The 14040-nt window shown below is 40.6% G+C and overlaps 1 protein-coding gene across 1 annotated transcript in view; it reads right to left on the bottom strand.

Annotated features, from left to right (window-relative positions):
• The window catches only part of DNTT (DNA nucleotidylexotransferase), a 151822-nt gene that overhangs the window by 21597 nt on the left and 116185 nt on the right, over window positions 1–14040 (bottom strand). The window contains exons 8-9 of the mRNA XM_042459023.1: window positions 12171–12434; window positions 8044–8127 (exon numbers count right to left, since the gene is read on the bottom strand). Of these exons, the coding sequence (XP_042314957.1) occupies window positions 8044–8127; window positions 12171–12434 (348 nt within the window). The remainder of the gene's footprint in view (window positions 1–8043; window positions 8128–12170; window positions 12435–14040) is intronic.

The raw sequence follows: 14040 nt of genomic DNA, 5'->3' as shown, positions 1-14040 counted from the left end.
ACCAGATATTGTTGAATCATAATATCCAGCAAGTCTAATAAGCATAACCAAATGGGAAGGAGTTTGAGGCCTCACCCTCTCCCTTAAACCTGTATAACAGCATAGGGCAACTGTAGTAAGGCCACGAGTCAATTTTCTGCCCAAAGACTCTCAAGGGACAACATGACCTGTCCAAAATGCCAAAAGAAAAACAGGGATTCGTTGAGAATTCACTTCTGGTTTTGCAAAACATATACAGTGGTGCCTCGGGTTACGAAATTAATTCGTTCCGCGGCCGCTTTCGTAACCCGAAAAGCCTTCGTAAGCCGAATTGCCATAGGCGCTAATGGGGAAAAGCCGCGTTTCGTGCGAAAAAGCGCCGAAAAGCACCAAAAATTTTCTTCGTAACCCGAAAAAACATTCGTAACCCGGAACAATTATTTCCAATGGGATTTTTTCGTATCCCGAAAATTTCGTAACCTGGGTATTTCGTATCCCGAGGTACCACTGTACTGTTTTATGTTAACCAGCTTAAGCACCCCCTGCAATCTAATTAAAAGATGAAATGCCTCTCCTGGCAGGTCAAGCTTAGCAAGCTGGGCAGTCTGAGAACTGCACAAATAGCCTTGGCGAGCACAGGTAACCTCAGAGCTGAACTCTGCTCATTCTTGCTGTATAGGATTGTGGCCTTAACATCTGAAATTAATATACAGTTGAAGTATTGATCATATGGAGTTCTTCAAGGAATTATTCGCTATAAGAACCAATTCATGTTACTCTCTTTACAAAGCAAGATATAATATTATGCTCTATGCTGTTGTATATGTCGAAGGTATGCAGAGTAATAGTTTGATGTCTCTCATAGCACTTGGGACCACCAAGGTCATTTTCAGAAGCCTGAGAGCTCCAGCAGAAGAACTAGATTTGGTGCATTTTTGCCACTATCTGTAAGCATGGCATCAGGGTGAAGGAAGCCATTAGCTGGCTCTTCTGCCCTATTGCTTCCACAGGGTATTCCAGCCCTTTCTAGTTCTGCTTTGAGAAGAAATGTATACAGATGGCTCCCCGACAGGGAAGAGCTGAACATTCACCAGCTTTTCAAAAGAATGGAGCTGAATATTTTCTGCTTGCTGATGAAACAAGCAACAGAGAGCCCTTTTGCTCTCTTGGGTGTGATCTCATACCTCACTTCCCAACATTAAAAGATTCAATGTGCCCAGCCTCAGATATAAATCATTTTGAACACTAGCCAGCTCTCCTTCTCTTATTCTGATTTGCAAATCCATTTGAAGTCACAAATACTTCCCAGTATACAACAGAACTATGGTTGATATTAGTTCATATTAGTCATGATTTCCTATGCTAAATATAAAGTTCTTTCCAAAACCAGTCTCCAAAAATCAAAATAAAGGAGTACAAGTGAAGGGTAACACAAATGATCCTGTGCTAAAATGCCAAAATGGGCTTGGTTATATTTAAAACTTTAGCACTGTAAACAAAGTAATGACAAAATAGCTTTTTGTACAACTAATCATGGTTCTAAATGCTGGATTAAATGAAGATATTATTAGATCATTTCTAATGTGTGAATTGTTCTCTGCATCAAACAATGCAGTGGCACTGCAGAAGGCTTTCTGTGCTAAAAGGGCAGCAGGTGTTCAGATGCAATTATTCTCTGTAGTTACATAGAGAGTGCTCTAGTTATTCAGACTAAAGAGAAAAAAGAGGTAATATATGAAAGCATAGAGCCTGAAAATTACCTTTTTTCTTTCTTTCTTTCTTTCTTTCTTTTTCTTTCTTTTTGGACAATGGCTTGCTGGCTGGGAGGATTATGGGAAAAGTAATTTTTCCAAGCTGTGGGTTAAATAAGGGGCCAACTTCCAATCTGAGGGCCCCTAATCAAGTTTCCTTTTTGTTTATCATTTATTGTTTATATGTACAGCGCTATGTAAATCTACAGTGCTATATAATTATAACAATAACAATAACAATAACAATAATAATCTCTTCTGTTGATGGGCACCAAATAGAATTACTGGGTGGCAGCCACAAGCACCTAAACAGCACCAGGTAACTTGATTTAATCAGCTTTTAAATATCTCACAGTGGCTCAGAATGACATTATGGCATGCCCATTGGAGAAAATTTATGATAGCTATACCAGAAGCATAGGGCTGCACTGAATGCTGAGGCAAAACCAGAGTTTTTCAAAGGGGGCAGGCACCTGAGGTGGGCTCAAGGACAGCAAGTGTCGGTGCCAGATCTAGTATTCATCAACTCTCTAGCTGCTCTCTTTATTACCCATTCAGCAATACAAATCACTTAATCTACTCTTTGACATCTTTAGTTTTCACAGGATGTAGAACTAACAACTAATATGTTTTTGTTATACTTCAGTAACTTTTAAAAACAGCCCCAAGCTTATAAGAGAGATGCTTTAAAAAAAACAATATTCATTGCAGGATATTACCAGAATTTAATGCATTTATCACATGATATATATGAATCGTTCTGCTGCTTGCTTATAAGAAAAGAGCTATATCAATTATTCAAATTGTTTTGTTTCTGGGTCACTTCATACTACAATGAGGTGGTTTATAGGCTGTTGTGGATATCATGAATAAAGAGATGTTTCTCAAAACCTTATGTGGAGTAAAAATATGTGGATGCTGTGTTTAGAAAGACATGAGTGAGGAATGTTTCTATATTCTGGTCTCAACTCAGAGTTCAGAAAAGTTACTTTCTGGGACTACAACTTCACAAAGGCAGACAACAAAGTACAGTACTGTATAAACCTACAACACTGTATAAATGAAATTTAATAATAATAAAAATAATAATAAACAAGGGAAGGAAAGAGCATTCTTGTTGGAAGGTGTAACTAATATGCGGATGCTGTGCTGACATTATTCACAAAGTCGTTACAGAAAAAGGGTAATGCTTCCTAAGTAGGTGGGTGCTTTCAAAGAAATGTGTTTCTAAGCTTTAATTAGTTTGCTACTAGTTCTCACATGTAAAGCCCTAAAATGCTTGGGAGCAGAATATCTGAGAGACCTCATCCTTGTATATGAACCTGCCAATAGCTTACAGTCTGCAACTGAGGGGCTATACAAACAGCCCTTAAGGGGTGGCATGCAGCCACACCTTTACTGGCAGGATCGGGGCCATGGCCACTGCACACCACGACCCTTATCCAGCCTCCAGAGGGCAGAAAAAGGAGCCGCAAAATGCAGCTCCTTTTTGCGCCCTCTAAAAGGTGCCACAACTGTGGCAGCGTGGCTTTGTGATGGCCTTTTGGCACTGCATCATCTAGATGCAGTGCCAGGGTCACACCATAATGCCACGTACCATCTAGAATGGTGCATGGCGTCATGGCTTGAGGGGGTGGAGTCATGGCATCAAGCATGCGGATGCTCCGCCATGACTCCGCCATGACTCCACCCACAGGCTGGCACTTTGTACCTGTCTGTACCGGACCTGGGTCACTGACCCATGTCCCACCACCTGAAGAAGATAGAGCCTTCTTTTTAACAACATCCTGCTTGTGGAACTTCTTCCCAGAGAAGTTAGCTTGGTTTTCTTGTTACCAATCTTTAAATAACTAGTTGAAATTAGAAAATTATGTCAGGTCAATTATTAATGCTATTCTTTGATTTTAGAAGTGCTCTATTGTGTGCAAAATTTTACCGTAAATTATTTAGAGTGCTTACCAAGGAAAATTCAGAGGAGCTTTTTTTTTTTTAATGAATAAACACAGCCTGGGGTAAAAGAATAGCATCATAGGCCTTTAGCTCATCCTCCAGGTTTTGACATATTACCATGAGAATATGCCCCCCTTTCTTTGGATGAGCTTTCAATAATTATATTAGCTTCATCTAATCTTCTGTTTTCAAGGTCAACTGAAGCTTGTTTAGTATATTCCTTTGGGAAATTAAAGAAACTAGAAAGATGAGCCATGGGGAATTTTTCTACTCTCTTGTACCTTGAAACTGCCTTTAAAAGCTAGTTTCCTTTAAAAGCTTGTAAACAGGACCATGCCATTTAGGGATTATTTCCTCATGTATTTTAGGAAACTACAATTTCCAGTGTTTTCTTTAGCTCTTGCTGCTTGCTTCTGGAACCTCACCCACCTCACCTCAATTATACTTGCTCTTTCTCTTTCTCTCTCTCATACCTGATCACCTCCTGATCTCATGCATTACTCAGATAGCTTATAACCATAAATCAAGAATCACACAGTGAATGCGATCACACTATGATATGATTGTGCCAATTACATTTGCCTCTGTGCTGACATCACACAATCACACAGGACCAAAGTAAAGAGTAAGACTTATAGTTCCTGGTTTAATTATATCAGAGCTGCTAGCTGACTGAGAAACTATGGGGCCAATCAATTTCAACTGTGTGCTGACATTTAAAAAACAATGCAAGGTCAATTCAAAATGAAGGTGATGCTTCCTGAATAGACCAATGCTTTCAGAGGAATTGTTTGAAGGTTATTAAAGGGGATGGGGTTGTTTTCATAACGGAGAAAATATTCATTAAAAATTAGCAAGTACTTTCAAATGAAGCCCCCTAATGGATTACAGAGTGAAATGAGGACTTCCTCCCATACTGTTAATTGTGTATGGGAGGGAAAAACTGGGTCTCAGTTTTGCTTTAGGGAAATTATTGCTGCTTCCCCCTCAGGTGCCAAACCATAACAATCATCTCTTTCCCATAATCTTGACATAAGATCATGTTCTCTACTGCAACACTCCCTACCTTAATTTCTTTCCCATTATACATCTTGTCAAACTAGTGATCACTTAAAACACACATACTTGAGACAGCAACCAACAGTTCTGCTTCACTACAGCAGGGGTGGGCACTGTGCAGCCAATTGTTCACATGTGGCCTGCAGATCCCCTCTTGTGGACTCCTGCCCCTATCCTCTAAAAAAAAACGTAGCTGAAAAATTAGAACTGCCATTCTTGGATGCCTTCAAAAGCAGTGATTTTCTTTTTAAACAAGGCTCAGAGAATCCCTGCCCCTTGAATTCCCCATAAGAGGGTTTGCAAAACTAAAAGTTGACTTCTAGACACTTTTAAGTTTCATTTTGGATAGCTGAAGTTTACCAACTCCCATACTAGGGAAAATGATGTTGTGCTCACAGACACCTAGTTCTGGTCTAAGCACAAAGAAGGAAAGATGCAAAGCAGTATCAAGTGGAGCAGCTTTGGTGTACAACCTTGTTGCACTACTGGTCACACAAGCAATAGTGTACTCAGAAACCACAAGAACAAATGTGGTGCTTCTTGTATAATTTGAAAACCTGTTAATCTCTCTTATTGTAACCCACCAGTAATCCATAGGGATTAGATTAGTATTCTATCATAGGAGTAAAGGAAAAGTGGCTAGAGACAGAAACAACAGGGAACTATTCTGTTCTACAATACCAACACGCTACTGTGACCCTTAAGATCTTTTTGATGTGTAGTTCACAAGGACTAGGGATATAATTTTTCACTAGGTTTCTTCTCAGAGGTAACAATGAGCAATTTCAGCAATTTTGTTCCCACCGCAAGAAACTTGAAAATCATGAAGTTTTCAATGTCTATTTGCAATTTGGATTGTATTCTGCACAAAATTTGCAGGTATTTGTTTTTAACATAAAACAGCATTGCCTGCTCAGAAAACAGCATTTTCTGCATAGAAAAATAATATTTCAAGGGAAAGAAATACTAATTTTTGTACAGAAAAGCAGTTTTCTGGGCAGAAAATGCTGTTTTCTAGGCAAATCAAACATGTGCAAATTTTGTGGAGAATAAATCCCCATTAGTCTTTTATACACAGAAAACTACACAAGAGTATAAATGGACATAAATCTGACATTAGAAATTGCAATACCCAAAACCAGTTGCAGAACATTTCAAAACTACAGTACAGGATTTAAAGACTGAACTTCTTGAACAAGGAAATTACAAAGGAAGACTAGAAAGAGAAACAGCTGGATTATATTTACAAATTCCTGTCCATTAACAGAGGTATGAACAAAGACAATGGCTTCATGGTACACTACATATATTAATACTGGAGTCCTTGCTACTGTAATAAAAGGAATCTTCTCACCCAAGCAAATTTATTGCTTTCACAGACTAACACTAACTGGCCACTCTAAAAACGTGAAAGACCTGAATCTCTGTACACAGCCCTTTGAAAATTTAGGGCAATAGTCTTGAATTGTAACTTTCTGGATCCTATTATATTCCATCCCACACCCACAACTGTGTGTACAGTGCTCCCTCGGGTTACGAAATTAATTCGTTCCGCCGCCGCTTTCGTAACCCGAAAAGCCTTCGCAAGCCGAAAACCCATAGGCGCTAATGGGGAAAAGCCGCGATTTCGTGTGAAATAGCGCCGAAAAGCACCAAAAAAATTTTCGTAACCCGAAAAAACCTTCGTAACCCGGAACAGTTATTTCCTATGGGATTTTTTCGTATCCCGGAAATTTCGTAACGTGGGTATTTCGTATCCCGGGGTACCACTGTATATATATGCTTTCTAGCAGAGCATTTATGATCATTGTGTAATATAACAATAGCAAGTACATTTCTATACCATTTATAAGTGCACTTAAGCACTTCCTAAGCAATTTACAAAGTGTAAACTAATTGCCCCCAACAATCTGGGTACTCATTTTAGTGACCTCAGAAGGATGCAAGCCTGAGTCGAGCCTGAGCCCTTTTGCTGGCATTGAACTCGCAACCTTATGGTTTGTGAATGACTGGCTGCAGTACAGGCATTTAACCACTGCACCACCAGGGCTCTGCAAGCATCCGCAGAAGTGGGTTTATATCCTTAAAAGTTCATGCAAAAATAAAAACTAGTTGCCTAAGAGGGACGCCGCCGCGGACACAAGGAAAAACAGCGTTTTGGAGGTAAAGGCCACAACTTTATTAACATAACAAAAGGCAGAGCAAAACATGAAATATAGGGTTGGCTCCAATGCATGAGGTCTGGATCTGTCATCAATCAGCCCAGTACTGAGTGGATGAACCAAAGTTCGGGATGGCAAGGGATAATCGGTTATCACTCGCACTCCATAGATTGCTCAAGCGATTGATTGCATATCCGCAAATGCGTATCATCGCATAACTATCCCTTGTCAATGGGGGATGCTGTGCTGGTGATGCCCCCGCAATGGCAACACTGCATCGCTCGCAGCACCCCCGTGTCCGAATGGACTCCCGATCCAGCGCTACGCAGCCCTGGAATCCACGCTCACCAGATCCAAGACTTATGCAACTGCCACACAAAGTTGTGACAACAACCTAGACCCATAGAGGGAGGGTGGGTGGGTGAGCAGAGCTGAAATGGTGCCAGCTCAGGCGCCTCGTGGGCCTTTTGTAGGCCCTCTGTCCAATGGGAGGCCGGGAAAGAGTAGCAGGGCCCGCCTCCTGGCCTCCCCACCAATCCCGGGCAGCGCCAGCTGATGACGCCGCCCAATCAGCGGGCACTTCCACCCGCGGGGCCCGCTGGGACCTGTAGTCCCAGCAGTACGAGCGGAAGTCCAGCCTCCCGCCCCTCAAAAGAGCCAATCGCGGCTCAAGCGGCCCTATGCCGAGGCTTCTGGGGCCGCTCAAGCCGGGAGAGGCTCACACCCACCGCGGGGCCTCCCCCAGCGGCAACCAGGCTGTCCCACCAAGGCGGGCAGCCTCATTTAGTCTTAAAAGTGCTGCTACATTCCTTTCCCCTCTCCTTCCCTTCTCTTTTTTATGCTGCAAGAGAGTAACACAGGTATTTCTTTGGAAACTGTATTTGAAAAATGTAATTGAAAATTACAATTTCTGATGTATACTTTTCGTATACTGCTGCACTTGTGAAATATTTCAAGGTAATTGCTAACTGCCCTTCAATTAACTTAGAAATAAGAGGTTTATTTACTATTGTGAGAGGTTTTGAGAACTGTGTCCTTCTGAAAGGAATGGATGTTATTGTTTCATATGACTGACAAACAGAAGCCAAAACAGATAGCACTCAACAGAAAAGAAGTTTGACAACAATAGCTAAAGACAATACCTTCGTTTTATCATATAAAGCATGATTATCCAGCCTCATTTTCTTTTCATGGGTGGCATATCTCCGTAGATCACGTTCAAATTGCTGCACACACATAAAAAATTCCATGTTAGTATCAAAAAAGCAAAGTGGATATCTGAATTCACTCAGTAAAATTACCTTCTTTAAAAAGTAATTCTGTTTTCAGTGCTCTCTCTCTCTCTCTCTCTCTCTCTCTCTGTGTGTGTGTGTGTGTGTGTGTGTGTGTGTAATATTCACAGCATTAGATTTACCAAAGGCTGGTGGTGAAATAGACTTCTTGAACTTGAAATGAATGCATGCAACAGGTCTGCACCAATTTCAGCTGCTTTAAAATAGTGGAGGAAGAATGATCCCTTAAAGCTGGCATTAAGGCAGAGTTGCCATTTACAAGGAAGTCTGTCAGGTCCCTATTACTGTACAGATAACATTAAGAAATATGAAATTGCGATCATACATTACCCCCTTTTCTATAATGAATGTAGCCTGCAGTTCATGTGAGTTCCATAATGGATGCTCACCCAGAGGGACTGTTTTTTGACATGCAATACTACATCACATTAGCTTTGTCTGATACTAACTGCCTTGCTGATTGTTATAGTTTTATAAGAAGAGATGGTTTAATTTAAACACATACTGGACTCCATTTGCTTGTGACTCACACAATTTGTCTGAGTCAAAAAAAGCTTAGGTGTTTGCACTTTCTCAGGGAGTGCAGAAGTTTGCCAAGTGCTGGGGAGTAACTGCTTAAAGCAGCAGTGGGAATGGTGCAGCTCTCTAGATGCCGTTGAACTGTAATTCCCAGCATTCTTCACAAGAGGTCCATAACAGCTAGTGGTTCCCTTGACAGTGGTGTGCACTCTAGATTTTAGACCAAAATGTAAAGGTGCTCTGGGGATAAAGTTCAGTACCTTAAACAGCTGCTTTTCTTGAGGGTGGAGTTCAGCATTTTGGAGCTAATCTGTACTTGACAGAATACTCTGGGCTGCCCAGGAATATTCTGGACCCAATTTCCTCTCCCCCTATAAAAGTTCCCCTTACCTTGCTCTATCCCCCCAGCAACAATAGGCAGCTGCCTTCCCACATGGTCCCTGTTCATCTCAATGATGGGCTTCTCATTCTGACTTCACAGTGATTCACACCCACAATAGTGACACCAGCCATCGAATGGGAACTGCGTGTGAAAAGGTGCCCACCCATCATCACCCCTGAAAACCCACTGCAAAGGGTGAGTTTTTAAAATGCATATTTGGGGGACGAAGCCCTAAATTGGGTGTGGGTGTCACAAAGACAGTCCAGATCCAATTCAGGGTTTTGGCCATGCATCGTGTTACTAGGATGCTGTGAGCTTGGGCAGAACTCAGCATAAAACACCCATGTAGACAAAGCCTTGGGTAGCTTCTTAAAAGTTCCACATCAGTTTCACCTCTCCCCTACTCACATTGAAGCCACGAGATATGGCTTGCATCGCTATGCTAACTGAAACTACAGGCAATTTCAGGTTAATAACATCTGGTGGGCCTAATATTTCCTACCACTGATTCAAAGGCATTTGTTAGCCACTATGGAAGGAACACATTATACACGAAACCCTCTGTATCTGCAGTATCAGTAAAGGCATTTGCTTTTAACTTTAGTGGTGTGGAATGTCTCCCTCCCTGGCATCTTTAGCTGACCATAAAGTCACACTGGGGGACCTCTAGATGACAAGAGAGGCTCTTCTATAGCCATGCTCTAGGTCCTCTAGTGCAATTTTATGGTATTGTATGACAGTTTGCCATTATCTGTTGTTTCATTTATAAACAGTTAAGTCCAGGAACAAATCCCCCACAGATATGGGGAGCATCAGACTTGCAAGATAATTCTTTAAATAACACTTTGGTCAGTAAATCTCATGAAACTCAATGAATCTTACTCCCAGGTAATGGTATAAGATTGTGGCCTTAATTGGCAGAACATACTCTGCCTGAAGAGATATGTTTAAGGGACAGATCAGATGCTCTATCACAAACACAAATTCTATATAATACCACTTTTGGCAGGGCCTGATCTCCCATTAGGCAGAATGGGTCAGCTACTTCAGACAACTGGTTTGGAATGTCATGAAAGGGAAACATGTTAACTGGACGTTTCTATATTTTTATTGACAGAGAATTGGAGATGTTAGTCCAGGTTTCTGTCTTTTCTATAGAAAACATAACATACCTGGCTTGGAGTACTATGCATCTTGACTTGGATGAGCAAGAGAATCAATGTATACTTAGTTAAAATATTTTTATACCAACATTCATTGAATAACATCTCAGGGAGGTGCAGAACATGCACCAATCATAATACCGTAAAACAATAAAATGAACAACATAAAAGAAAATGAAATTTACTTTCAAAAAATAATTGGGACTATTAATTTATTAATTAAGAGTACTAATTTAAAACTATTGAATTGGTTTATATTGCATTTATGATTCTGATGCTTTTATTACAGGGCCAGAGATATTAGAAAAACATTTTTAAACGAGCAAGAAAACTGGCTTTCCAAACTTCTTTTCTCTTAGAACCTTTATAACAAAACTCAATTGTAATTTCAAAGAAGTATGCTTCTAATGGGGTTTGCAAATTTTCAAGCAAGGTTTTCCACAGTTTCAGCATATGGGATGGTGCTTTGCTTAAATAATATTATATTTAAAATTCTTCAAGACTACAAAGGCACAAAATATTTATTTTACCATTTGGGTTTCCCTCATACAGAATTTGAACAACAGAATTCGATAACAATTCTTTATCAATGTGTTGCATCCAACACAGTCAACTACATTATGGTGTAATGCAGAACTGTGAAATCTGCTTCCTTCCAGATACGATTGGCTTCTAATGCCCATCAGCATTAACCAGCCTGGTCAATGGTGATGCACAAAAGGAGAAGCAGTTCATCAACATCTGAATGCCAAAGGTTTCTGAGTTAATGGATGGAGCTGCAACATATGGATGGTGTGGCCTCATTTACATCCCAAGACCCACAGCCCCAAAATGAAAACACAGCCAAAAATCAAACAAAAAATTGGAAAGAACTCCTGGGTACCTGAAGGACTATATTCCCCCATATGAAATCCCCCATTTTGACATCTTCTGGGAAGGCCTTTCTCTCTGTCCCACTACACTCACAGAAACATCTGGTAGGAACATGGTGAGGACCTTCTCAGTGGCTGCTCCCAGGCTCTGGATCTCCCTTCCCAAACAGATTAGACTTGCACCCTTTTTCTTATCTTTCCACAGGAAGATGAAACCTTTTTCTTTCAGCAGGCCTTTGAGAAGTCATTGTTTAGGGGGAACAGGCCTTGCATAATATGCTGGATTGTCTATTTGCTGTATTCTATTTAATCATTTACATTTTATTCATTTTTATAGTATAATTAATTTTAATCTTTTTCGTCATGTTTGTTTGAACTATAGGCTGCCATGAGGCCCAAACGCGAGAAAATGTAGGATAATAATGATATAAATCATCATTATCATCACCACCTCCACCACTGTTGTTCCAGTTTGCTGAAATGGGGTCAGTGTTGCACACCAAGGGTGAGGAGGACAAGTGTTGTTATAAAGGACTGAACCTCTACTGGAAAGTTCTTGGTCTAAGTCCCTGGTGAACATATGAAGCCCATTAAGTAAGGGGCTCTACAGACTGCCCCTAAGGGCTGCGCTGGATCAGGGCCACAACAACCGTGGCCCTGATCTGGCCTTTCCAGGGCACAAAAAAGAGCCACAAAAACCAGCTCCTTTTTGCACCTGGGAAAGGGCATGATAGCCATGGCAGCTAGGCTTTAAGGCACTCCTTTGGTGCTGCATTGTGATGCCACATGTCATGTGGAGTGGTATATGTCATCACACTGCCCTAAGGGCGGAGTCGGGGCGTGCATCATATGTCCGGTGTGCACAGCCCCATATTCTACTGTTTTCAATAGACTAAAATACCATTCTGAACCCTTTGAAAGAAGAATGAGGTTAATTATAGACCTTAGAAAACTTTTTTTCAGGTATTTGGAACTGCATACTCTGCTGCAATATCAAAATTAAGTCTGCATTTCCAAAGAAGAGAAACTGAGATTACTTACCCTTGATCCTGTCCATCCCAACAGAGCAAATGCATGTTGTTCAGAAGGGCTTACAACCAGATCAACCCGAATTGCTTTCCAGTCTTTCATTTCTTTCATAGCACAAGCCATGGAGGTAAGTGTAGTGCCCTCATCCATTCTTTCCTTGTGCAATTTTAAAATAGCAAAGCATTTCTGAAAATGATCAAAAGCATCAACTTTTTGGCTTGGCAGCTTTGTCTTTTCAAATGTTGATTCAATAAGCTCATAGTATAAGAGCAATCCCTAGAAAGAACACACAATTTGCAATTCATCACTTTAACTAATTAGTCATCTAACACATTCATCTCACTACCAGAGCAATAAATACAGTAAATGGTGTAGGAGCCAACACAAGAAGAATAATGTCTCTTTCACATTACACAATTATAGTAGCATGATTTCACTTTCAGCCATGGCTGCTTCCTACCAAATTTTGGGGTTTGTAGTTTGGGTGAGGCATTCTAAATATGTGTGTATGTACCTTCAAGTCACTTGTTGACTTGTGGCAACCCCATGAATTCCATAGAGTTTTCTTAGGCAAGGAATACTCAGAAGTGAATTGTTACTGTTATGTGCCTTCAAATCGTTTCTGACTCATGTCGACCATAAAGTGAACCCATTGTGGAGTTTTCTTAGCAAAATTCGTCCAAAATTTGTTTTTTTCCCTTCTCTGGGATTGAGAGGGTGTGACTTGCCCAAGGTCACCCAGTGGGATTCCATGGCTGAGTGGGGATCTGAAGCCTGTTGTCTAGAGACACAGTCCAAAGTTCAAAGCACTACCCCCCCCCCCGTCTCTTGGCAGGAGACTGTGATTCAGTCAAACTGGTTTGGTTGGTATTCCTACTGAGAGTGATAGAGTGGAGTACAGAGTATTTGAAAGCCTACAATTGTTGTTGTTAACATAACCACACTAAGATACTTTCTTTTGTAATGTTATTTAATAAACTTACCTGGGTTTTTTTATTTACAATAGATGTCTCTGGCAAGGTAATTTCTATAAACTATAAACTAGGGATGTAAAGAATATTCTCCAAAATTCGAAAATTAGTAGAAATATGTCTAATTCGAAAATTTCAAAAGCATTTTATAGAGAAGAAATTCTGATCACTTCTCGATCATGAGTAAGAATTTTGATTTTTAATCATTTCCAAATGAAGAGAAGAAACTTTCAGCTGACAAATTCGACCTACAGGATTTGGGTATTTTGCATAAGAAAAGCTACCATTCATCCTAGATTTTACCAGAGGCTATTTCCTTTGTTAGGGTGATTCCCCCCCCCCCCCATCTTTGCTCACTCACAGATTTACTTTGAAAAACCAAAGAGAACAAAAGGGGAGGCATTTTGTGTGTTGGTGGTAGATAAGACATTCTTCCCTTTATGCCATGCTCTTTTTGGATGCATCACACACTCTTATTCATGGATATTTTGAACTCTCCTTGCCAAATATATATATATATATATATATATATATATATATATATAATATGCAAAATAAAAGTAGGTTTGCCTTAGCATCACCTTGAGAGAGCTGGAGAGAGGTTTGTCATGCCCTGCCTCTGAGGCTGAGAGAATGTGCACTCTCCTTGCCAATTATTATTATTATTATTATTGCATGACCTTAGCATCACCATGGGAGAAGTGCAGAGTTGGTCATGCCCTGCCTCTGAGGCTGAGAGTGTGTGACCCTCACAAAAGAGAAGAAGGGGCAGGGTGGGGTGCAATGGCAGAAATTCTGCCATGATGGATAAAACCTAGCATTCGAAGGGATTCCAAGAGGTCATCCAACCCCCCCTCTTCTACCATGAAGGAATACCTAGGAGTTGGAGTTGGAGTTAAAGCTGAGAGCAT

This window comes from Sceloporus undulatus, chromosome 3 (genome assembly GCF_019175285.1).
Source record: "Sceloporus undulatus isolate JIND9_A2432 ecotype Alabama chromosome 3, SceUnd_v1.1, whole genome shotgun sequence".
Taxonomy (NCBI): domain Eukaryota; kingdom Metazoa; phylum Chordata; class Lepidosauria; order Squamata; family Phrynosomatidae; genus Sceloporus; species Sceloporus undulatus.
The sequence above is the reverse complement of the archived record's forward strand: the minus strand, read 5'-3'. Positions and strand labels throughout refer to the sequence as shown.